This window comes from Pelobates fuscus, chromosome 2 (genome assembly GCF_036172605.1).
Source record: "Pelobates fuscus isolate aPelFus1 chromosome 2, aPelFus1.pri, whole genome shotgun sequence".
Taxonomy (NCBI): Eukaryota; Metazoa; Chordata; class Amphibia; order Anura; family Pelobatidae; genus Pelobates; species Pelobates fuscus.
Genome location: NC_086318.1, coordinates 21,572,870 through 21,600,848, shown reverse-complemented (window position 1 = coordinate 21,600,848; position 27,979 = coordinate 21,572,870). Strand labels below are relative to the sequence as shown.

The 27,979-nt window shown below is 39.6% G+C and overlaps 1 protein-coding gene across 1 annotated transcript in view; it reads left to right on the top strand.

The window, feature by feature from the left end:
* The window catches only part of PNOC (prepronociceptin), a 121,802-nt gene extending 94,592 nt beyond the window's left edge, over nucleotides 1-27,210 (top strand). Inside the window, exon 3 of the mRNA XM_063440805.1 lies at nucleotides 26,360-27,210. Coding sequence (XP_063296875.1) covers nucleotides 26,360-26,953 — 594 coding nt within the window. The 3' untranslated portion in view covers nucleotides 26,954-27,210. The remainder of the gene's footprint in view (nucleotides 1-26,359) is intronic.
* The last annotated feature ends 769 nt before the right edge of the window (nucleotides 27,211-27,979 follow it).

Sequence of the window (27,979 nt, the reverse complement as noted above, 5' to 3'; positions counted from 1 at the left end):
TTATGTCATTTACCTTTTTACACAGTAAGGATACTTTTTAAACATTCAGCCTGCTGCCATGCATGGCATTGTTTTGATTTTTTTATGTTCGTTCTAACATTAAAATTCATGTCATACTACCGTTAAAGATTATCTGTATCTGTTTCTTCTTAAAGGAACAAGCCGGTTAACATAAAACTTCATAGAAATTAAGTTGTTGTGGTGTCATGAGGCCCCCAGCACTTTCTTACTGACAGGGGTTAAACCATTCTCAAATAATTTAACCCCAAAGGTCACCTCCAGTGCCAGATCTGCAGTTTCCCCCAGCAGTATTCAACTTGAGTTTCAGGAAATGCACAGTGGCAGCTGACAGGGGCGCAAATGATTGGCTAGAGCAGTGAGCTGATGCTCTAAGCCGATCACTATCTCCCGATTCATAAAATAGGTACATACTTATTGATTTAAAGTGTCAGCTGACCACACTAGCCAATTTGGGTTGGGAATAGGGAGTTTTTACCCAGTCCTGGTTGTCCCATTTTTTTTTAATGAGTGCTATGATGACATGCCCCTCTCATGACCGGGGGCGTCACAAGTGTTTTGTCCCCATGCTGTCCTAACCCCAGCCTCCTGGTTTTGCATCATTACTTGCCAGTGTTGCTAAATAGGTCAAGGATCATTGCAAGGTTTAGATCACACACTCACGCACACAAGACATTTACAAGAAAGTCCTAACCTGGTCCTTATGATGGAATCAATTACTAAGTATAAATACAACAAGGCTATAACAGAATCAACATACACATAGTAGATAAATAGCGAAGAATAAAGAAAAGTGGATCTCAAGGTCTTTATTGGATGACAGGCTAAATTTAAGATAGTTTTTAGTCTAGCTTCCATGAAGCTCATTGCTTCATAATAATTTGTTGGGTTTTTTTAAGGAAAACACATAATTATTACTTGTTTTTTCTTCTTGGGAGTTCTTCACAGTTATTAAAAAAAATAATTAAACTCAAAGTATACAAATTATGCAACTGTGCACATAATAAATGTGTGGTTTGATGGTCAAGAGACATATGAAGTTCTACTATAAAAAAGATTGTATGCATGATGGTATGATATATTGATGATATACCTGGCTGGCTAGAATTTTAGACTGGTGGTCAGGGTTGCTCTGTCCAAGTATTAGTGGATTTAATGAGAATCAAGACCTATCGGCCTGACTAAGGAGTAATTTTTACATGTTTCTGAAACCTGTCAGGAGAGCCGTCTGTGAAGAACAAAACTAATTCTGGTCTCAAAATTGTAGTTATAGTTTAACATAAACCCATAATTAGTAATAGTAGATATTATACTGTATTTTCTTAAGAGCTCTGATTGCATTTCTAAACCCAGAGGGCTGAACTGGCCATTCTTAACGGCACTTATGGTGACGATTATCCTACCATATTGTCCGCCCTGATTAATGTTTCATTGCAGGTTTGTTGCAGTGTTCTTTGTGCCTGGCAATAATAAACTACAGTAAGCTACAGTTTTCACACTTCAATTAGTTATTCATTTTATATAAACCCACGCTCCTACCATAAATTTAAAAAAAACGCATATAAAAAAAATAAAAGTCACACATCACAAATCAAACATGTCAACGTCTTGGAAGACAAGAATGCCAGAATTATGCCAGTTTGTTATTTCCTGTTTAGTTTTTTTTTAAATTTTATGTTCTTATTTCTGTTTTCTTGCAGCCAATTTAAACGGTATTACTAATGCTTCAACAATCACAAAGCTTTATAATTGATGATTGTTGAAAAAAACATCAGTGTGTATTTGACAAGTCAATTGTTTGGATTTCATAAAAAGTTACGAATGGATTGTTTGGATGTGGAAGTGTTAGTTTTCTCTGGCGATACTAGGTATCCTGTGATGGTAAATATGTACATGGCAGGAGAATAAGGCGAACACCTACAAGGCTAATTAGGCTTTGTGATCACAAGGCTTAATTGTCACTTTGTCAGGTTATTCAAACATTACATTGAATTACCCGTTTATTATGAAGGGAACGTTTTAAGTCCATTGTTTGCAAAAGGGAAGCTGGCCTGGCGATATCATTGATACAGCAAATACTCCCAGGTATATACTCCAGATAGAATACACAATATTATCAGAAAATACCATTAACTGGTTCTCCAGAAACCCGAGATAGCATTACTTTCCTTTAAATACATGCTTCACTGTTTAGAGCTAGTTTATTAAAGTAATGTAGGGCTTAGTGGTTACTATAAGGATACCATAGATCTGAGTGTTCAGTGTTAGTGTAGTGCAGGGACATTGACAAAGACCTGCACATGCACAGATACACACATAGACAGGCACAAACACACACACACAGACACAGACAGGCATACGTAGTCACAGATAGGCACCTACAGCTACATGCAAGAAGAGACAGACAAACACAGACAGGTAGAAGCAGGCACTTATAGGCAAAGCCAGGTGCACATATACACAGACAGGCACACACAGGTACAGACGTGTACACACAGGCATTGACAGAAACAGACGGTAGGGGGGATGTAGTGTGTGTCTCTATTGGATGCAGTGTGTGAAGGAGATGTACTATGGATGTAGTGTGTGTCTGTGCTATGGATGCAGTGTGTGTCTGTGCTATGGATACAGTGTGTGTCTGTGCTATGGACATAAGGTGTGTGTGCTGCTAATGCAGTATGTATGTGCAATGTAGAGGGGGGTTGAAATGGGTCTTAGATTTGCAGTTCAGGGCATTGTGGCGGGTTCCCACAGCAATGCCAGAGTCAGGAGTTCGTGAGAGCCATTAAGGGATGACAGCAGATGTTTTCCATACTGGATCACCACAGATAGGCATGATGTCTCCCCTCCCTGCCCCAATGTAGAGTTCTCCTCACAAGGCTTTGGGATATCCCAATGAGACAGACACTTACATACAGGTTACGTTTCGGAGGAATACCAAAGCTTATTATGGAAGACACATCTTATATACACTAGGGCATTACTGGGTGTAAGTAATACTTGTCAATTAAAGACAAGGATATAAAGTACAAAATAAGGGTGGGTTGGTTTGTGCTTGCTTCATGATGTGGGTGTGTGATAAACAAATGTAAAACATCATGTGCAAGTGTCTAAAACAGGTTAGTCTCAAATTTGGTCAAACTGACTGAAACTAGAAACAGCAAGTGTCTTTTAAGGACACTGCGGGAGGATACGATTTACTGGCTCCAACTAGTAACAAGAAGTGTCCTTGAAGGACATTGCAGCTAGAAAATTATTTTTAATCATCCAATCCCTCCTTTTATTCAGAAAGAATAATTAAACATAGGCATAGTAAACATAAATAAGTAGGGTCGGTAAGTGGAAGTAGGGTCATCAAGATGCGACTGGGGATGGACTCGTAAGACATGGTGCAAGATGTCCTCCTGCTTTCTTAAACTCAATCTCTCTAAAACTGAGCTCCTTGTCTTTCCTCCTCCTAATACTGATCCTCCTCTCTCGCTCTCCCTTCAAGTCAGTGGTATCCACATCAGTCCATACTTGCAAGCGCTCTGTCTTGGCGTCATACTTGATTCTGGCCTCACCTTTGAGCCTCACATCCAGTGTGTTACCAAATCCTGTAGATTCCATCTTAAGAAAATAGCCCTCATCCGCCTCTTTCTTACGCAAGATGTTACTAAGGAGCTTGTCCGTGCTCTAGTAATTTCCAGCATGGATTATTGTAACACCCTCCTAATTGGTCTTCCCAAAAACCATATTGCCCCGCTACAGTCTGCAATGAATGCTGCTGCCAAACTGATTTTCCTCTCTAGTTGGTCCTCTTACACCTCACCCTTCTGTCAGTCCTTACATTGGCTTCCTGTATCCTATAAGAGTCAATTCAAAGTACTAACCCATATCTATAAAGCATTGAACAATTCTAGCCCCTCTTATATCTCTTTACAGGTCCATAGGTCTGCCCTCTCCGCTCTGCCAGTAACCTTCTCCTGTTCACTGCTCGCACCCGCACAGCCAACTCACGCTTGCAGGACTTCTCATGGGCGGCTCCCTTCCTATGGAATAGCCTGCCTACCGCCATCAAACTCACCCCTAGTCTTCAATAATTTAAAAAGTGCCTTAAAACCCATCTCTTTAAGAAAGCTTATGGCCTCCCATAAGTAGGTAGAGTAACCTCTACCTCACATACCTGTCTCTTGCACTCTCCTAAAGGGCAGCACTCTACTCTCTCCTCCGGCTCTGCTTCACTCACACCTTATTTGATTGATATTTCCTGTCCTAATGTGTTTTATTCCCCACCTGCTATAGACTGTAAGCTCGTCCTATAGACTGTAAGCTCGTTTGAGCAGGGTCCTTTTCAACCTATCGTTCCTGTAACTTTTCTTGTAATTGTCCTATTTATAGTTAAATCCCCCCTCTCATAATATTGTAAAGCGCTACGGAATCTTTTGGCGCTATATAAATGGCGATAATAACAATAATAATAATACAGATGCCATTTCAAATTATGTTTTTGGAGATTGGATAATACACGGGATATCTCGGCTTTCCATCGTTGGCAAGTGGTTAGAGATTATCATGTTCATCAAAACACCCAAGTGCCGTTCCTTCTGGAAAGGTAACTTGAGTGAGTCTTTATGTCTTCCTGACAGTCCTTCATCTATGTTCTTTCAATTGGTTGTAGGTAAATGAGCTTGTTTGGCCAACCAATTTGCAATGATACACGTGTGGATACATAAAGTTTGTTCTTTAACTTTTTACAGCTGTTGTTTTTTTTTGGGGGGGGGGGGGGGGGTTAGATAGGGTTGCAGCGCTGTTGATGTACTGGACTTTATGACGTGCACTTAGTTAGTAACATACATATTATCTCTTTCTTCACATACAATAATATAATGTATGTTAGGAATTAAATAGAATTATGTTAGGAATTAAATAGAATTAAATAGTTCAGAGATTTGTATTCTTGTGATAAAGTTAAAAATCAGTCGCAAGCTGATATAAAAGTAGATAGATTCTTATTGCATTCTCAACTCACACACACAATACACTTTTTGTAAATCTTGTTACGTTTGGGGGAAGTAAGCCTGTATTTTTAGTGGATTGTTTAAGGTGAGCGGGATAGGATAAGAGACATTTTTAGCCAGAATGTACTGGAATATTTAACCATTGCATTGCAGCAAAGCAAACACATATTAACCTCTTCTATGTAATAATCATGCCTCTTCATTTCCCTCCTTTGATACCTATTCTTTGTAACATATCCTTCTATAAAATAAAATAATACTATAAAGCACTTGGATGGATGGTTAAAGTTAAAGTCATAAGGATAATATTTGGATATGAATTGGGTAGGCGATTAATGCATATTATTATGGCAGAGTAACACACCATGACAATATCATTTAGAGTGCACAATCCTGCAGCACTCATTCCAGTCCCCACACAATTAAATCACAAAAATACACAACACACCTGTTTCATTGGTTTGGGTCGAAACTGTATCAATTGTAAAAACAGCAAAATATTCCATTCTCATATGACTCATAATGTTATGCTACTGGACAGAAGACTAAAGGAGTAGTAGTTACATGAAATGGGTGACCAGTAGATGTAATAAAAACTAAGATCAACATACGAGTGAACAAACCACAATTCCTTAACACTTAATTTCAGCTGTAGTATATTAAATGCTAAAATTCTTCATTAAAGCTCTTAGTTAATCCAGGATAGTACTGAAACTATTTCAGCATTGGGATTAACTAATAAAGTCATTATTTTATAAGGGGTTTGATTCCACCTGGGAATGTCTATGATTGCACTAGCAACTGAATTACGTATATCCTTCTTGTTTCTTTTAAACATTTTGTGACATTCCACTCACACTGGGTCAAAAAGAGGGTTTGACGTGTCCCGGTAATCTGTACATTGTTATCCAATGTATAAGGAAGGACAAGTAGCAACGTCTAGAGAGCAAGCTTGGGGAAAGCCGACTGGTAAACTGGTCATCAAATAAACTGTCCTTTACTCAGCCACGTACCATAATGTTACCCCACCAGCTGCAATGTTTTCATGTTTTTAATGTGGTATATTCTCATCCCATCATGTAGCACGGTTCCTACCCTGCCACCTGTGTTCTTGCTATGCCAATTGGCATGCTATCAATTTAACCTCTGATGTTTCTACTCCACCATCTGACCCATTTTAACGTGTCTAACATATGTTATAACCGTTGTTTCACTTACCAGTGCCTGTGTTTAAGTCTTGTGCCCTTTAAAACACTGTTTAGTTGACAAAATCCCTTTTAATACAAGTTGCCTTGTAATTTTCTTTTCTATATTTATTTGGTACATTATTTCCAATAAAATGCTCTTTAAGAACGTAATTCCGTAATAGACATTTTCTGTTACTGTTGATGCTATCAGATATTTATTATATTCTCATCTTCATTCTGCTATCCTCTATTGATTCTGTATATATTTTGATTAAGTCCCTCGTTTTACAAGAGTCGTTACGTTTTTCTAAATACCAGCTTGGTTGCCGGACTTATTTTCTCTCCTGCCTGCGGTTTAATTGAATTTGATTTGTTTCCTACCGTAAATGTTCTCCGTCACCTAAGCAGCATTTGAAATGTGTGTAAAATATAAAAGATTTTCATTATCCTTCAACAAATATAAAATATTATCTCAAGACCGGCACAGGTACAGATTAAATGAAATAGTAAAGTACAACAAAGTCTAATTATATTAGACAGACAATTAAAAAAAAAAACATTATAGGCTTTGTTAAAGAGTTACAGAATCATTAGCAAAAAAATGATGGAAACTTCACTGAAGTGTTATTGGATTTCCAACAGAAATATTGAGATATATGTGAGATAAACCAGGGTCTGCATTGTCTCGTGTACAAGACAACATTAGTTCACAATATTTTGACATTTCATCACATGCAACATCTATTGCAATAGGCATCTTATGGCATTCAGATGTACATGTGCAACAGAATATTTGAAGCATTCTGTGGTATTGCACAGTCTTCCAACTCAGTTTTTGACTCTTGGGCACCTGGTAGAGTAGGAAAATGATGTGGCTCCTGGCAGATCATCGAGCCACTAAGAGCTAAAGAGGAGTAAGGTGGTGATGTGAATAGAGAACATCAAATACGTATATCTCTCTTACTCCACTCCTACCAGCTCCATCAAAAAACATAGTCGGCACAAGTACCAAAGCACCATTTTCTTAAAGATTACTGCTTTGTGCTATTTTAGTATCTTTCTATTTTCAATATATATTATTGGTCAGGCAGGTTTGGAGTGTCTCTCATTATGATTTCATACTTGTATCATTGAATGCTGGAGGATACATCATTTTGTTCTGTCTCTCTAATTAAAAAAAAAATGTTTTTTTCACATTATAGTAAGCAATAAAACTAAAAGTTCTAAAAGACAAGATAAGAGTTTACATTTTCACAACAGGGACATTTTTGTTCATCCCAGAGCAGTGCCTCTTTCAAATGGTTCCCAAGAAATGAAGAATTTGGCATCGTGGGCATTACTAATATAGAGAATAAATATTTTTGGGCCCCACTCTAGCGAAGGGGTGGCCAAGAGGTAGATCCTCAACTGTCCTACAACTCCCATGATATAACTTGGTCATTCTTGCAGGGTTGTATCTGTGAGCAACGTCTGTTTGTTTGAATGCAAGTATGTTTTTGTATTGAGTATATATGTGTGAACGAAGCGGTGTATTTGTCTTTAGTGTTGGCGTTTGAATGCAGTTGTCTGTTTGCCATTTAAATGCAGCAGGGTATTTGTGTGTAGTGTTGGCGTTTGAATGCTGGGGTTGTGTTTGTATGAAGTAATTGTGTTTGGATGCAGGGGTGTGTCTGCGTGTGTCTGTTTGTGTTTAAATGCAGGCTTGTATTTGTGTGCAGTGTTGGCGATTGCATGCTGAGGTATATTCACTGCCACTCAAGCAGATACACAGATACCCTCACTGACACATATGCACATGCATTCAGATCCACACAGATCCACATACACTAAGATACACACAGACACACATACAGACTGACACACACATGCATACATATATAAGTATCAATTTACATATTTTAGCCACCTTTTTACTTTCTTATTGGGTGATAAAGAGTGGTTTCCATGGGTTCCAGTGGAAACTGACTGGCAAAGGCTGATGTGATTTTGAGGTACCAGACTTCCTCGTTCCTTTTTGTGTTTCCTCATCCTCCTAGCCCACGTGGCTCTCTGCAAGTGTTTTGAACTCCAGCAGGCCTGGGCCAGTGCTCTATTAAAGAATCAGAGATGCCCATCAGGTGTCCCTAAGTGTGAGGGGCACCTGATGGGCACTCGCCACTGCTCATCGCTTAGAACACCCAGGGACCGGTTGGTTGTCCCTCTCCTGTTCAGCATACCACATACAGAGCAAAATGCGTTGGTAAAACCTCACTTAATATTTCTTTTACACTCCCCTAATCTCCTAGTGTGAGGGCATTGACATTTATTCTGTGCAGTGTGTGCATTAAATATTCTAATAAAATAATGTTTTTAACTATGGCTGCACTTGTGCACCCTCAGTATAACACCCTTCAATAGAACTTAGAGTACACAGCGCAGATTGATAACGCAGTGACCAAATACTGGTTTGATGTGTGCAAAAGATTAGAAAAATCACATATGAGGTGGCGTTTCCTTTAAATCTTGCCTTTTCTATACCCATTTGAACTTAAAAACATGTTATTTCATGACACATCATTAAACCTCAGGTCTTCGCAATGTCATTTCAGCAAATATGACTGATTTGCCCGCAGCGTTTTTCTCTGATTGTATGAATCAGCCAAATTACTGAACATCAAAATGACATATTGCCCTGGTCTGCACACGCACTTCCCTATCTCCAAAATACCTGTAATTATTAGGCTGGCTCAGGGCCGTACAAAGGGATTGCCCGCACCTCTTGGAAATAGCATTTGTGGTGACCCTGGTTTTTCATTGGCCATCCATCATTCTAACATAGTTTAGATTATGTGAAACAGAGCCTGTTCTTCAAAACCTGCCTATTTGAACATTAACCTTTCCTTGCCAAGAAGGTAATTTTGATGGCATAGTTTTAATAAAATAAAATGAAAAATATAAATATATATATCTCCTTCCATCTACGCAGTAATTCGCGTTTAGATAAAACTTGCTAAACCTTGCAGTGCACTAAGCACTAAGTATTCAAATCAGCGACTGCTGTATTGAAGTGGAAGCTTATCACGACCTGGTCTTGCAGGTAAAATGATGCCTCATGTGTCATGAAGTCTTGTAATTAATCTGGACAATGAGGTATAATAGGGACTTTAATTTTCCTGCGTCTTTGTCAAACTATGTGCCATTCCATGAAATCCAATTGAGCTGTTTTTTTAGATTCCCTTATATGTCAAAAATTCCTCCAGAAAATTGCGGTTTGCTAGGAAATGATTATCCTTTGGTGCCAAAAATTGTTGTTGCCCCCCCCCCCTTCCCTGTACCCCCTTAAAAGAATGTGTACAATACATTTATCAATTTTTATTTTTCAATAACAGTTTTATTAGTTTAATAATTTTAAGTTTTAAAAAAAAAAACAATAAAAATATTACATTATTATTATTATTATTTTATTATTTATATAGCGCCAACAAATTCCGTAGCGCTGTATAATGGGATGAATACATTGTCAATTTCTTGTTACTATTAATTTAGTCACAAACCACTAATGTAATAATACCATCTCGAAACGATACGAAATGTATTAATTCTAATGAATCTATTGTTATTAAATCCTTTTTTATTGTAACACACGGCATTTCTGATTCTCGTATGTTGTTTTTTTTATAGAGATTTTTTTTTTTGTGTGAGTTTAGTTATTTTTCAGGAAACTATTCAGCCTTCCAATTATACATCATTTTGTATTCTATACTGTGATAGCACACATCTATTAAATGCCATCCTATTATGATCACGGCTTCGACTCGCACATGAAAGGAACACTATTGTACAAGTCAAACCTGCTGTTACAGAGGGAATGGACTATTTGCTTAATTACGCCATTGATTCTTCCATAGTAAGTGCCATAGACCATAAACGGCACAGCTCTGATCAGCAAATGGTCCTTTCTCAATCTCACTGGAGCAGAACGCGTTGTAAATGATTGTGAATGCAGCGACTGGCATTAGAAAGCTCTCTTCATTTGTTCTCGCATACTTTCAAACCACTGTAATTAGAGCATTGATCTTTTTTTATTTCACGGATCATTAAACAGGTCATGTAACCATCTCAAAACGAGTTTCGGTCCAGCACAGAAGGTTACTTTATAGTGACCTCTTTGACAGACAAATGTTTAAGTTTTGATGTAAATATGTTTGGTTTTTTACTTATGTACAGTCCTCCTGTGATTGTGTTCTTGGCTCATTGCTCTACCAATCTTGCAAGGAGACTATTATGTGATTTTATTTTTTTTAGTTAAACCCTCCCCCAAACGAAAAAAAATATTTTTATACAGTAGATGGTTCACTGTGAAACACTAATGTTTGTGCACTGTTATTAACCCCTTAGTGACCAGGGCTGTTTTTACATTTCTGCGGTGTTTGTTTAGCTGTAATTTTCCTCTTGCCCGTTTTTCTTGCCAATAAATGGTCTTTCTAAAGCTATCATTATTTTCATCATATCATATAACTTACGATAAAAAATTATAAAATGATTAAAAAACACACCTTTTCTAACTTTGACCCTGAAAATCTGTTCCGCATCTACAACCACCAAAAAACAACCGTGCTAAATAGTTTCAAAATGTTGTCCTGAGTTTAGAAACACCCAATGTTAACATGTTCTTATCTTTTTTGTGTGCAAGTTATAGGGCTATAAGTACAAGTAGGACATTGCTGTTTCAAAATATACCGTATATACTCGAGTATAAGCCGACCCGAATATAAGCCGAGGCCCCTAATTTTACCCCAAAAAACTGGGAAAACTTATTGACTCGAGTATAAGACTAGGGTGGGAAATGCAGTAGCTACTGGTAAATTTCTAAATAAAATTAGATCATAAAAAATTTATATTAATTGAATATTTATTCACAGTGTGTGTATATAATGAATGCAGTGTGTGCATGAATGCAGTGTGTTTGTGTATGAGTGCAGCGTGTGTGTATGAGTGCAGTGTGTGTATGTATGAATGCAGTGTGTGTGTATATGAATGCAGTGTGTGTATGAGTGCAGTGTGTGTGTATGAGTGCAGTGTGTGTGTATGAGTGCAGTGTGTATGTGAGTGTAGTGTGTGTGTATGAGTGCAGTGTGTGTGTATGAGTGCAGTGTGTGTATGAATGCAGTGTGTGTATGAATGCAGTGTGTGTGTATGAGTGCAGTGTGTGTGTATGAGTGCAGTGTGTGTATGAGTGCAGTGTGTGTATGAGTGCAGTGTGTGTATGAATGCAGTGTGTGTATGAGTGTAGTGTGTGTATATGAATGCAGTGTGTGTGTATGAGTGCAGTGTGTGTGTATGAGTGTAGCTGAGCCTTGGTGGGGGTGGGCAATTTTATTATTATTTTTTATTATTTTAATAATTTTGTATTGTTTTTTATTATTATTATTTTTTAATTTAATTATTATTATTTTTATTATATTTTTTTTTCGTCCCCCCTCCCTGCTTGATACATGGCAGGGAGGGGGGCTCTGCTTCCCTGGTGGTCCAGTGGCATTGGCAGTGGGGGGGGGAGAGGGGCTGTCAGGAAGCACTTACCTCTCTTGCAGAGATCTTACTTACCTTTCCTGCAGCTCCTGTCAGCTCCCTTCTCCTCCGCGCCGGTCCGTGCAGCTCCTCTCTCAGCTCACAGTGTAAGTCTCGCGAGAACCGCACTATGACTCCACGGCTCTCGCGAGACTTACACTGGGAGCTGACCGAGGTGCTGAACGGACCACCGCAGAGGAGAAGGGAGCTGACAGGAGCTGCAGGAAAGGTAAGTAAGATCTCTGCAGCCCCCACAGCCCCCTGTCTGTATTATGGCAATGTAAATTGCCATAATACAGACATTGACTCGAGTATAAGCCAGGTTGGGGTTTTTCAGCACAAAAAATGTGCTGAAAAACTCGGCTTATACTCGAGTATATACACTGTGTGCAGAATTATTAGGCAAATGAGTATTTTGACCACATCATCCTCTTTATGCATGTTGTCTTACTCCAAGCTGTATAGGCTCGAAAGCCTACTACCAATTAAGCATATTAGGTGATGTGCATCTCTGTAATGAAAAGGGGTGTGGTCTAATGACATTAACACCCTATATCAGGTGTGCATAATTATTAGGCAACTTCCTTTCCTTTGGCAAAATGGGTCAAAAGAACGACTTGACAGGCTCAGAAAAGTCAGAAATAGTGAGATATCTTGCAGAGGGATGCAGCACTCTTAAAATTGCAAAGCTTCTGAAGCGTGATCATCGAACAATCAAGCGTTTCATTCAAAATAGTCAACAGGGTCGCAAGAAGCATGTGGAGAAACCAAGGCGCAAAATAACTGCCCATGATCTGAGAAAAGTCAAGCGTGCAGCTGCCACGATGCCACTTGCCACCAGTTTGGCCATATTTCAGAGCTGCAACATCACTGGAGTGCCCAAAAGCACAAGGTGTGCAATACTCAGAGACATGGCCAAGGTAAGAAAGGCTGAAAGACGACCACCACTGAACAAGACACACAAGCTGAAACGTCAAGACTGGGCCAAGAAATATCTCAAGACTGATTTTTCTAAGATTTTATGGACTGATGAAATGAGAGTGAGTCTTGATGGGCCAGATGGATGGATTGGTAAAGGGCAGAGAGCTCCAGTCCGACTCAGACGCCAGCAAGGTGGAGGTGGAGTACTGGTTTGGGCTGGTATCATCAAAGATGAGGTTGTGGGGCCTTTTCGGGTTGAGGATGGAGTCAAGCTCAACTCCCAGTTTCTGGAAGACACCTTCTTCAAGCAGTGGTACAGGAAGAAGTCTGCATCCTTCAAGAAAAACATGATTTTCATGCAGGACAATGCTCCATCACACGCGTCCAAGTACTCCACAGCGTGGCTGGCAAGAAAGGGTATAAAAGAAGAAAATCTAATGACATGGCCTCCTTGTTCACCTGATCTGAACCCCATTGAGAACCTGTGGTCCATCATCAAATGTGAGATTTACAAGGAGGGAAAACAGTACACCTCTCTGAACAGTGTCTGGGAGGCTGTGGTTGCTGCTGCACGCAATGTTGATGGTGAACAGATCAAAACACTGACAGAATCCATGGATGGCAGGCTTTTGAGTGTCCTTGCAAAGAAAGGTGGCTATATTGGTCACTGATTTGTTTATGTTTTTGAATGTCAGAAATGTATATTTGTGAATGTTGAGATGTTATATTGGTTTCACTGGTAAAAATAAATAATTGAAATGGGTATATATTTGTTTTTTGTTAAGTTGCCTAATAATTATGCACAGTAATAGTCACCTGCACACACAGATATCCCCCTAAAATAGCTAAAACTAAAAACAAACTAAAAACTACTTCCAAAAATATTCAGCTTTGATATTAATGAGTTTTTTGGGTTCATTGAGAACATGGTTGTTGTTCAATAATAAAATTAATCCTCAAAAATACAACTTGCCTAATAATTCTGCACTCCCTGTACGGTACATTTAAAAAATGTATCAATAGTGACATTGTAACACTGTTATCTGTCATAAATCTCTGAATCACACCCTACATGTACATATATTTTTTAAAGTAGACAACCCAGGGTATTCAATATGGGGTATGTCCAGTCTTTTTTATTAGCCACTTAGTCACAAACACTAGCCAAAAGTTAGCATTTATATTTGTTTGTGTGTTAAAAATGCAAAGAATTATGAACGCTAACTTTGGGATACTTCGCTGAACACAAATATTAGTGTTTCAAAACAGTAAAATGTATCACAAAAATTATATCATCAGTAAAAGTGCAGTTTGTGTGTGTAAAATGCAAAAAAAAATTAACTTTCACTAACAATATAATTGCTGTGAAATGTTTTACTGTTTTAAAAACACTAATATTTCTGTTCAGCGAAGTCTCCCGAGTAAAACTGTACCCCCAATGTACAGGTTTTAGGGTGTCTTGGAAAGTTATAGGGTTACATATAGAGTTAGCAAATTAAATTCTCTGGACTTTTGGCCTGGGTCGTCAGGCAGGTAGAACTTATAATTTAAATATATATAGATAGTTATGTATTTGAAGTCTACGTATATATTTATGAAATTATTTATGTAATTATGTATATGGACATATGTATATGTCGTATTATTTTTATTTATATTTACATAGATATATATATATAATTTCATTCTCAGTGTATTTTGATATAAATATACATATTTAAATTAAAATACAGTTAGAATAAAATTATATATATATATATATATATAATATATATAGTTATAATATATACATTTATATATATACCTGGTGATCAGGATACACAGCAGGTCCGGCCCCAGAAGGAGAGAGATTACACTGAACTGTTATCAAACTCCCCATGGTGTGGTGAGCTGCAGCTGGACTGTGCTTTTTACTATTTGACTATCATCAGTTGTTTTTATTTTTAATCAATGTTTTTTGCCTGACACTGGAGTCACAGGAGCATTTATCAGATCCCACGTACCCAAGGGGCTGATCCTCCCTGGGTGAGATAGCTTAGAGTGGGGCTCATACCACTCTACATTTGTGAGTTGCATTCTTAAAGAGGCATTTTATCTTAGTTTACATTTTAATAATTGTATTGCACTAGGAGTGCTTTCTCTGTTCCCTCACCCCTACTTTTGTCTCCCTAACTACAGATATCAACTGTACAATGTAACAGGCTATAAGTATACACACATATACACCTGGGCTTGTAGACACCTTATAAGGGATCAAACTTGCTTGCATTGTATCATCTGTTTGTAAATACTTCTCAACACTTGAGGGGTTCTATACATATGTATGCGCACCAGCACTTTTCTGTCTTGTGATTGTTTCTGTACCTTATTACCTGTGTGTATTGTGGGTGCTGCAAACCTATTTATATTTTATCTTAATTTTTTGCGCCAACTTATCTACTGCACATTTTTACATTTATATTTATATCTGTGTAATTTTACTCTAAATGTATTCTTATATTAATATAGGTATATAATAATAAAAAATACACTTAATATGATGTTATATATAAGATATATATACATATCATATATATATATATATATATATATATATATATATATTTATATATATATATATATATACATATATAATTATATTTTTATTTATTAACATTAACAAATATTTTTTTTATTTTACAAATGCAGGGAGACTGCCTGTCAGTTCAGGCAGTCCCCCTGCATTAAGCACTATGGACTCCTTTTGCAGCCATGTGACCGCTCTTTCAGATCGATCAAAGGGTCCCGCAGGGGCCTAATTTGCCAAGGGCAGACTGTCTGGGCTGTCAGACAGTCCCCCCAGAACGAGAGGAACACCGATCACCAGCGGTGATAGGGTAAGTAAGTAGGAGTTTGAGGACGTACTAGGTACATCCGCAGTTGTTAAGGTGGAGTTTGCTGTCTATAACTATTCTTATTTATTATTTTCCCTAACTTAGTAATATTTCGGGTATAGGTTTCTTATGCATTCCTTAGCAAAAATACTTAACTTATGCCTTTACCAACATTGAATCTCATCTGCCTCTTGGCTGACCAGTCCCCTAATTCATCCAAATCCCTCTCCAGCCAAATATTATCCTGCTCACCCTATATTACTTTACTTAGTTTTGCGTCATCTGCAAAAACTGACAAACAACTTTTAATATGTATTGCATAGTGCCTATTGCATAGGGGCAGGAGTGTCTGAATGCTGCCTTACCATTTTTCAACAGTTTAACCCCAACATTAGTTCCCTGGCACCTAACCAGATTTCCATATTAATATTCTGAGTTATTTGAGACAACTCTGCCTCCTCACTACTGGAAAAAGGCTGAGCCCCTGAAGACAAGATGATTTGTGAGCTACTGTATCAAATGTCTTAGATAGTGATGTCGCGAACATGAAATTTTCCGTTCGCGAGCGGCGAACGCGAACTTCCGCAAATGTTCGCGAACGGGCGAACCCGGCGAACCGCCATAGACTTCAATAGGCAGGCAAATTTTAAAACCCACAGGGACTCTTTCTGGCCACAATAGTGATGGAAAAGTTATTTCAAGGGGACTAACACCTGGACTGTGGCATGCCGGAGGGGGATCCATGGCAAAACTCCCATGGAAAATTACATAGTTGATGCAGAGTCTGGTTTGAATCCATAAAGGGCATAAATCACCTAACATTCCTAAATTGTTTGGAATAAGATGCTTTAAAACATCAGGTATGATGTTGTATCGATCAGGTAGTGTAAGGGTTATGCCCGCTTCACAGTGACAGACCAAACTCCCCGTTTAACGCACCGCAAACAACCGCAAACAGTCCATTTGCACAACTGCAAACTCCCCATTTGCACAAGGTTGGATACCAAGCTAGCCATGTCCCGTTCCTTGTCCTCACTGATGTCATTGAAGGTCTCTTCCTCCACCCAGCCACGTACAACACCAAGGGTCCCCGAAAGGTGACAACAAGCCCCCTGTATTTTTTTTTAAATGTACACTACTGTTACACCAGATATGAGTTGCACTGGTGTGACACTGTGCCCTGGCAGGCTCTGAAACGCACACGTGTGAAGGAAACTGACTGCTATTATATTACAGTCAAAAAAGTAGTTTTTTTTTTTAATTGTGACACCAGATATGAGTGGTGGCACTGGGACCACCTTAAAAATATTGGATATCGCTAAAAATCATGATCACTGTAACGGACCGTTTCAGCAGACAAGGGGTTAAAATCCGTTTAGGCGATATTCCCCTTTCAGATATAAAGGCAGCTTCAGTAAAACACCAAACTCCCGAATTGAATACAAGTGAATGCACCAAACTCCCGAACTGCATACAAGGGAATAAGGTAGCACTCCAAACACCCGAACCGGAACCTCACGAATAGCTGCTAGCAGACGAACAGGAAAAGCTCCCAAGCAGCTTACACTCCTGGCAATCAGTCTCTATCAGCATACAGTGAATCCCCCCAAAGACGAGACAAGGCTCCGTGTTGAGGGTCAAGCAGTGGTCTGGTTTATTATGGGCTACCCGCCCAGTATTTATGCAGGTCTCCCACTTGGTGGACACTCCCCTAGGGGACCAAATGGGAGACTGTACCAAAAGACAGACAGGTATCAATTTAGGACATACAGTCACAATACTTACCCACAATGCATCCTGGCTTCCTCTCCTCTGCCCTGGAGATAATTGAGAAGTAATTCAATTATCTCCCAGGACAAAGGCAAATCGCCATTATGCACATGGTGAGCACAAAAACATAAAAACACTTTAAAATACACAAAGTCATATTTTATACATAAAACACAGACATGTCACACATCCCCAGATAGCTGGGATCTGAGCGCACAAAACTACCGAATAGTTTTGTGCGCTCCCCCCAACCCCCCCGACACCCCCAAGGTAAGGGGCACATCACTCAGCAGGGAAAGGGGCCATGAGACACAACGCCACAATACCGAAGAATAGATACGAGAGGCCAGACACACACTCATGACAGAGCACCCCTATCTCACTATGAACGCCTGACAGACCCTACACATGCATTACTGTGCTGAACTACCCCATATATCCTGCAACTTTACAGCCCACATACCAGCACTACAAGCCAGGTCCCTCGGATCACTACTCACCCGTACGACTATACAACTCACGTAAACTACACCCCGACTGACCTTGATAGACTACTCTCGGATAACACCACACATAAAATGGTGCGGAGAAACTACCTAAAACCACAAGAACCGTAGTTACAAAATATTGTATGATACCGATATTTGATGCAGACAACTGTTTTTGTCAATTATGCATGCACTGCAAAAATAAAGAATTTAAAAACAAAAAAAAAACTACCGAATAGCGCTCAGATCCTATTCACACAGTTCAATTGCCATGGAGCCAAAGTCTTTAATTTCACGAATAGGCTCCATGGCATAGCTATCTGGGTTAACACATTCACATAACAAAAGTACCGGATGAACATGTATTCGTTAGATCTGTACGAATAATAACCAGGCGGCGGACGGCTCAGCAGTGTTCATGCAAATAAGTGTCCGTTTTTAGATCCATGGTGTAAGCGCTGAACACCGCTGGTCGCTCGGGACTTTTAAAATGGCCGCCGCCACGTGTTCGGTAAACGAACAAAGACCACCCTGTATTCGTCAATTAAGCTGCGGTTAACCGCAGCTTCAGGGAGGTAAATTGGCGGCACACTACAGCTCCCAGGTGGTCGCTCCTTCGGCAGTTTGTTCGGTAGATAAAATCTACCGAACACCCCGGCAGAAAGGCACGAATAAGCCTTTCTGCAGGGAAAATAAAGTATTTTAACCCCTTAAGGACACATGACATGTGTGGCATGTCATGATTCCCTTTTATTCCAGAAGTTTGGTCCTTAAGGGGTTAAAGTCTGGCCTATAGTCCAAAGGCAGCAGGTGGGCAACCAGGCTTCTCCAATGCAATGTGGCGAGATTGCTCTCGTGACAATCACTATATACTTTCTCTACAAACCTTTAAAACGAACCAAACTACTCATCCATCCGCTATACCACTTTATCCCACCTAGAACTAGTGCCCAGTTAAAATACTTGACTCTTACTTACCCACACTCAGTCATGCCACACACATTTCACCACTACTCTCACTGAATCCCTCTGACTATGGCTAAATTCATCTTCTACATCAGAACACTGCTCCTAAGATTGGGTTGTATCCATGTCTCGGGTCTTTCATTTAGAATAGGGGCAGCTTCGGTCTCCTTCAACACTGACACTCCAGTGCATATTATTAAAAGATTGGGCAGATGGAAATCCTCAGTCTACACTACAACCGATATATTCCTCATCCCGAGAAAGAAATGAGGAAAGCTTTTAAAAGTTTGGCTTTGTAAATTTGATGCAATAAGTGTGTTTTTCTTTAATACCTTTTCACCCTCTTTGCATGAACCCGATTTACATATATTACTAATATGTTTCTGAACATATATATTATATTATTCACTCACTCACTCTCTGGGCCGGCCTAAGACATCATGCTGCCTAGGTCCAACCAGGGCCGGTGCTTGGATTTTTAGGTACATAGGCGAAGATGCATTTTTCCGCCCCCCCCCCCCCCAAAAAAAAATCTTCACCTATGTGCCTCTTAACCAGCCCCTCTCCCCTCCCCGACCATTAGTTGTCCCTTCCCTGTCCCTTAGTGTTCTTCTCCCCTCCCCCCTCTTTTCCCTGTCTCTTGGTGTTTCTCTCCCATTCCCTCCCTGTCCCTTGGTGCACCCCACACCCCTTTAGTGGTCACACCCCCCTTCCTGGTGTGCCTCCTACCTCTATTGTTGCATTGCCGAGCGGAGCAGATCCCCTAAAGGAGCTTCAGTTTTCTGTACCCGGCTGGACTGACAGGGAGTGCTCTCTCTGTGAGCACCTCCTGTCAGTCTGGCCAGGTACAGGAAACAGAAGCTCCTGTACCGCGCTCCGCTCCGCTACACTCTGTACACACTGACAGTCACACACTCAATGACAAACACACAGACGTCACTGACAGACACAGACTCATTGATCTGACACACACTCATTCATTGACACTGACAGACCCACACTGATTGACACTCATTGACAGACACACTGATAGTCACACACAGACTCAATGACAAACATACTTTCACTGATTTGACAGACACACACTCATCATACACTGACAGACACAATCATACACTCACATGCACACACACTCATACAATCACTCACAGACACACACAGACGCACTCACTCACACAAACACTCAGTCACTCACAGACAGACGCTGTCACTCACAGACAGACGCTGTCACTCACAGATAGACGCTGTCACTCACAGACACACACGCTGTCACTCACAGACAGACTCTGTCACTCACAGACACACATGCTGTCACTCACAGACACACATGCTGTCACTCACAGACACACACACTGTCATTCACAGACAGACACACACACGCTGTCACTCACAGACACACACGCTGTCACTCACAGACACACACGCTGTCACTCACAGACACACGCTGTCACTCACAGACACACATGCTGTCACTCACAGACAGGCACTCACACACACACACACGCTGTCACTAACAGACACACATGCTGTCACTCACAGACAAACGCTGTCACTCACAGACACACACACTGTCACTCACATACACACACACTGTCACTCACAGACACAGACACTCACACACAGACACACGCTGTCACTCACAGACACACATGCTGTCACTCACAGACAAACGCTGTCACTCACAGGCACACACACTGTCACTCACATACACACACACTGTCACTCACAGACACAGACACTCACACACAGACACATGACATACATTCACTAATTATTGTACTAAAAAATTGGATGATGGATCATTCCCTGTGGTCCAGTGGGGCTGCTGGGCGGCGGGCAGCAGTGCTGTGATCAGGCGCGTCGAGGGAGCTCTAATCTCACCGCTCTGCTCCCTCGCGGGCTGTATGCTGATACCACGCGAGCCGGAATATGACGTCATATTCCGGCTCCCGCGGCATCAGCAGACAGCGCGCGAGGGAACAGAGCGGTGAGATTAGAGCACCCTCGCCGCGCCTTATCACATCACAGCACTGCCGCGCCGTGGTCCAGATGGTGGCCGGCAGGAGGGAGAGCTTCCCTCCTGCCGGCCACTTAAATATTGCGCCCCCAGAGCCCGTGCGCCCTGTGCCACCTTATGGACGCGCCGGCCCTGGGTCCAACGATAAATGACTATGGGGGATAATGTAGAATAAACACAGGTTACTGGCTATGGGGGGGGGATAATGTATAATAAACACAGGTTACTGGCTATGGGAGGGATAATGTATAATAAACACAGGTTACTGGCTATGGGAGGGATAATGTATAATAAACACAGGTTACTGGCTATGGGAGGATAATGTATAATAAACACAGGTTACTGGCTATGGGGGAAATAATGTATAATAAACACAGGTTACTGGCTATGGGGGGATAATGTATAATAAACACAGGTTACTGGCTATGGGAGGATAATGTATAATAAACACAGGTTACTGGCTATGGGGGATAATGTATAATAAACACAGGTTACTGGCTATGGGGGATAATGTATAATAAACACAGGTTACTGGCTATGGAGGATAATGTATAATAAACACAAACACAAAAAAAAATACAAAAAAAATGAATGCAGCTTCAGAATTAATCTAAATTGTATGCTGTCTAGGAGGTGGGAGGGTCTGGGAGGGAGGGTCTGCTGCTGATTGGCTGGAATGTGTCTGCTGACTGTGAGGTACAGGGTCAAAGTTTACTCAATGATGACGAATAGGGGGCGGACCGAACATCGCATATGTTCGCCATCCATGGCGAACGCGAACACGCTATGTTCGCCAGGAACTATTCGCCAGCGAACCGTTCGGGACATCACTAGTCTTAGATATAAATACATTGCATCATCTGCAACACCTTAATATTTTACTTATTTCTTTGTGGGATGCAATTCTTGGTTGGACATGATCTGTCTTTCATAAAACCATGCTGATTAGTTCTAAGGCCACCACATTTTGACCTGTGTCACTATACAGCAATTTTCTCAACAGATTAGTATGACTGTCAACCTTATGAAGCAGGGACTGTAGGGGGGAGCAGGGGGTGTGGCCAGCTCTGTGGGTCATGTGAGAGGCGCGGATTACATCACTGACATGCCTCCTCTTGGCCACTCCCCTACAACGCCACACCAGCCAATGGTAACAATTTAATGCTGAAATTAGCCCGGCAGTTCATTTTGTATCAGTATTATTTAGTAACAATCGCAAACTGTAACCGCCGATCAGATTTCCTAAAGGTCACATCTCCCGGGGAGTATTTTTGACATGAAAGAAGTCCAAAAAATTGTATTATTTTGGTAAAAAATGGATTGCTGAATCTTTTATGCCCTTTTTAAAACAACTGCAGGTGAGAATTAAAAGTGAAAACACATATTATACAGTTTTAAAGTATTGTATGATAGCAGAGTGTATTCTGATGACAGCGATACTTTAATATTAAAAAACAATATATTTATTTTACAAATTAAATCTTCCTATTCGCTATGTTTTTTTGTTTTTTTTGTGCTTTATTTATATTTATGTTGGTTTTTTGACGTTATGGTGATTTAATTCATATGGTAAGATATAGAAACTAAACAAAAAGAATTCTGAATATGTCTGTGGGATAATTATCAGCTGTGATTTCAGATTTACGCTATAATTTCAGCACTGTGCTCATTTGGCATTGATTGTTGTTCTCTGCATGGGATCTGGCGACTATATACCATTTATAGGTTTGGCATCTATAGCTATCATATTATTGTTCCGCAGCGCTGATTTACAGATTGACAATGTGTTATTATAATATACTATATATAAAAAAAATGACTGATTAATTTTTACTTCAAAGTGTTTTTGCAAAGAGATCCATAAAGAATGTCAATCATAAACATAAAATATAAAACATTGTTACATTGAATACACTTGGAAATCACATTCCATTTATTCTTAGTAGACATACATGTATTTAAAGTGCTACGAGCAATGTATGATTGATTATTGACCAATGAACAAAAGTATCACATCATGAGGCTAAATTAAAAAAAAACATCTTTAATCTCTAGAACAGTGGTCTCTATGATGAAGGTCAGAGGGGCACACAATGCAATTGGTATTATTGCAAAATGTTTCAACCCTTAAGGCATCCTATTCTGTTAAGATTAGTCAGGCCAGCAAGGATGCTTAAAGGGTTACACCAAACACCATAACTACATCCCGTTGTAGTGGTTATGATTCCATAAGTAGCCCCTGGCCTCGTTGCTCAGTACCAGGGTTTGCCCACTTTACCTGGGTCTCCAATGCTGGCTGCTGGTTCGGTGACACTCTTTTGCTGAGTTGCAGGAGCCGGAAGCAGCGGCCATTGACATTCATTGGTTAGTAACCGATGACTGACATTTTGTGCAATTAAAGTTACGCAGAATTGACATTAGCCGGCGTGGAACTCTAATTCCGGGCTGGCTGATGACACCCCTATGACCAGAGATGGCGTTACACCTGTGGCAGCTAAATTGTTAATCTCTGTATGTGCAGTGCTTCCAAGCGAAATGCTGCACATACAGACTCCAGGCACAATCACAACTTCAAAACACTGACGTGGTCATGGTGCTTGGAGTAACCCTTTAATATTGTTTACTTTTGTCATCATTAATTCATTTTATTTGCACTGTTACATGCAGACAGACTTCCACCATTGGGCCAGAGTTGCATCATGCTGATGAGTCCCCAAAAAAACTAAACCTTAAAATCCTTAGTTTGGGGCAATTCACCTTGGGAAGTGACAGGAACTTAGAGTTCTAACCAGCTGACTTTCTGCTCACCTTGAACCCTGCATGTTCTGAGCAGGCACACAAGGGGTGCACAGTACTCACACATGTATGGAAATTAAACATAAGTGGGGGGGAGAGGGGGAAGAGAGGTACATGGCGAGAGATGGGTGGAAGATTCAAGAATGAGTGAGGGACAAATAGACTAGGAGACATACAGTATGTGTACGAGACAGGCGTTTTCAGAGGTTTGTTTTAGGATATGCCAGTGATGCAGCATAGTGAATTTCAAAATGTATTGTTATATATATATATAATTACTTTGGGTACATTTTGTATTGTTAATTTTGAATTTATTTCACCTTTTTCTATTTTTTCCCTCCGGTTTGTCTAAAAGAAGCTGCACAACATGCAGTCTAGCAACATACGCACATGCCACATAGCAAAACTGACCACAGTTTAACGCACTGGTAGATCTATGCACGATATCTAAGACAAAATCCGTAATTCTAAGGCGTCATTATTGCCATTTTTATTGCAAATCATTTCATCCTAAACAGACGTAGTTATTTCCTTTCATAAAAATGAAAAACACTACTTAAAGACGTCAGGCTATCTATTCTAAATAATTCACACCCAAGATAGAAAATGAATGGTTTTGTTTTATTACGCTTTTTTTTTTATATTATCTTTGACAATATATATATATTTTTGAAGATTTTATTCTTGGTGGGAATACAGAAAAAAATAAAAGTTGAGTTTAGATTGTGCAGGAAAGCACAAGAGGTGAAGAAACACAATACTGTATTCATGTAAAACCACTATGCGTCATTTGAAGAGGTAATCAGCCGTTAAGGAATAGACCTTTCAAGGAGAATTACACATTAATAACTAAACCACAAAGCAGGTGACACTACATCAACTAAAATTACTGGGTAGTTTTGAAGGCCGTAAGAATTTCTTCTTAGCAGTGAGACGTTCACCCACTGGATGTTGAAGTTTAGCTTGTGATTTATGGAATGTACAGATGGGGTAGAATCTTTTATTCCCATTTCCAGATAAGGCATACTTAAATGGAAGAAAAAGATAGCCAAGATTATTTATTTTATATGGTAGTACTGGGATCACAGAAGAGCTAGTTTTTGAGAAGACTAATATCAAACCGACGGGTAGTGATGGAAATCGCAGCTGTCTGAGACTATATGGGTTGTAGCCATATACAAGACCACCATAAATGTTTGATGCTTCTCGCAGTCGTTAATTCATTGCATTATGTCCCGTCTTATTGTGAAAATGTTCATGAGAATCATCTGGGAGCCATATATCAGTGTATCGACAATGAATGAAAGCACGTAGGACAATTTGCCTTTCAAAGAAGCCAGTTGTAAAGTGTTTGACATATGGCGGTCACGTTATTGGGCGCAATGTGCAAAGTGTGTAACGATTCAAAAATATCAATGGGGTTAAATAAATTGCAAAGAAAAATAACCACTTGTTCTTACAAGATGACACAGCAATCCTTAAAGGGAACCTGTCATGGGTAACTACTTTAGCTTGTTTAAAAGAGCTTTAAATTCTATCTCTACATTGTGCTGACAGTTTTTATGGCAAATGTATAGATTGGGAAAAAAACCCCATTTAGAAATAGTTTTTTTTCCCCCATCTGTTTCTTAATTCTCAGACACTGAATGCTGAGGAATGGAGAGACAGTAAGAATGGAAGAAGCCTCCTACAGGAGGTCGCTCTGCTCTCCACAAATAGCAACCACAGCGCATGCATTGTGGTTGCTATGGAAACCATCTAGCCGGTACTGCTGGCTATAGAGTATAGAAACGGAGTAACATGGAAACAATGCCAGCATGTCGGTGTCATGAAGTAGTTTTGCCCTGCTTGGAGACATGTCCTCACGCAGGGCAAATCAATGTAGAGATCAAGACGAGTGGACTGCAGGTGGGGGTTACAGAAGTGTAATACCCACCTCAGTAAGTAGATCCTGGCGGGGGAGCGGAGGGCCAGGTAAGTTTTGACAGTTTCCCTCTAAGGGTTATTATGAGATATATGTGCTTAAGAAGATTTGTTCAAAATATTGATACATAGATCAGTGAAATTTAATCTTGGGACCGCAGTTTGCAAACTATATTTTTCTATGCATCACTAGTTTAGAATATTTTAATTGAGGTTAGATTCATGTGGCAGTAGACCCTCTTTCAATTATCGTATGTCTGTGTTGTTGTGGTCATTCTTTGCAATCTTATATATTCCTCAAAAATTTTGAATTCCACTCTACATAACCTTCAATTAATCCTGATGGACATTTTTATGGATTATGTTTTTGTGTCATGCACATTCATTCTATAATATTTATTTTATTTTGTAATTTAATGCACTGTACACTTTTGCACTAATAGACTGTATTTTGAATATAATAGTATTTTATTGTTTCTTAGCACCTGTAAACACTTAGGGCTATTCCATATACGCCACTTCCTGTGTTAATTGATGGAACACCTATTTTTTGAACTGATGACCTTTTTGGATTGAGAAAGACCGCTGTGTGGGTCGGGCAAAACATTGCCTTATTTATTTACATTTACACTTTTTTTTACCATTTTGTACCTGTTTATTTGTTTTGGCAGACTAGATGGGCCGAATGGTTCTTATCTGCCGTCACATTCTATGTTTATATGTTTCTATGTTTGCAATGAAATCATGACATATCTAATTTATTTACGGCATGTAGCTACAAAATGTGTCCTTGTTGACTGTTATCAGATCTTTTTTTTTCAATAAATGCCATTCTTCATTCATATCTTTGCAGGTTTGCATTGTGGAATGTGAAGGGAAGATTTATTCGAGTACAATGTGGGCGGCCTGTAAAACCGTCTTAATTAAGTCTTCGATACAACTCAGCCTCAACAGCTTTGAGGAAGATTTTAAACCTTTCAACATGGACGACAGCCAGTTTGCAACTAATTTTAAAAGGCTAGGTGATCTCACTAAAGTGGTGGACCTCAGTAACATCAATGATGAGAAGAGGATGTCCAAGATAAGCAACCTTATTCGTGAACAAGGAGAGGAAGACACCACGATTGATGGAGGAGAGACAACACTTGGAATGACCAATGAGCCAGATGAATTCGGAGACTTTCAGAACCCTTCGAGTGCTATGTCCAAAAGATTTGGAGGCTTTGTAAAAGGGAAATACAGTTACCGGAAATTTATGGGTCCTTCGAAGGATCTCCAAAAACGCTACGGGGGTTTCATTGGTGTTAGGAAATCGGCCAGAAAATGGAACAATCAGAAGAGGTTTAGCGAATTTCTAAGGCAGTACCTGGGGATGTCTACACGCTCTGCTGAATATGACAGCTACACCAATGACATGAACGAACTGAATGAGCAGAACGAAATTTAAGACTCTGGTTCATCAAGGCACATAGTTATTTGATTTAGAACTAACAAGGTAGAAAGTCAACCTACACCTCAGAGTATGATTTAGGATTTTTTACCCCAGAATCTCCAGGGAAAATATATGTCATGGCTAGGGGATGTTCTTCTAACTTCCCAAATCATGAATTGTGAAACACATGTAGGTAATGCTTTGGGGACTCTTTTTGCAGATAGAAAAAGAAAGAGCAGAGACACTAACAGCAAAAAAGAGAAACAAGATAATCATAGCTTCTTAAAGTTACTTGTGGAACAAGATAAAGCATTTTTTTCTTTAATTTACTTGTGTCTTAATTATGTAAATATATTGCATGCAGTATGGTTGGTTTACAATCGTCACATTGTTGGCGCACAATATGCAGTTTTAATTGGGCTTCTTAATTAAAAATTATCTTTTAACATCATAAACTTCACAGCAAATTCTCTTTGTGGATGGTTATTAACCCGAGTGAAATGGGATTGGAAATGTCACCTCTTTCGAGCATCTTGCTATTTCAAAGATCCCCAAGGAAGTTATCAACAAGAAAGCCGGTGAGATTGCATTATTGGTTATTGATCCAAAAGAACTTGTTTAAAGTTCTGCTCTCAACCACATAAACACTAGCTTTATTCTTTCCAAGGTTAATAAAATAAGTACTACATAATTTGGATATTCTTTTCCCCATGTCTCAATATAAACTGCCTGACAAAACACTTTTGATAAAAAAATAAAAAAATGTATTAGTCTGTTTGGCAGTGATATTTTGTAGCCACGGTTGAGTCAATTCCCCCGCACTGAAGGAGTAATGTAAGTGGTTTAAACTGTAAAGTTTTGGAATGGTCTGTTGCCAAAGGTAAATCTCATTCCGGCAACTAAATCACAATCTGTGTAAGAAAGCTTCATCTCTGATTGTACTATCTAGCTCGAGGAGATATTTTTGCCCTGAACCCTTGTGACATTGTGAAGGGCTCTTTGATGAATACAATGATCACTTTGCTGCATATTAAATCTCAT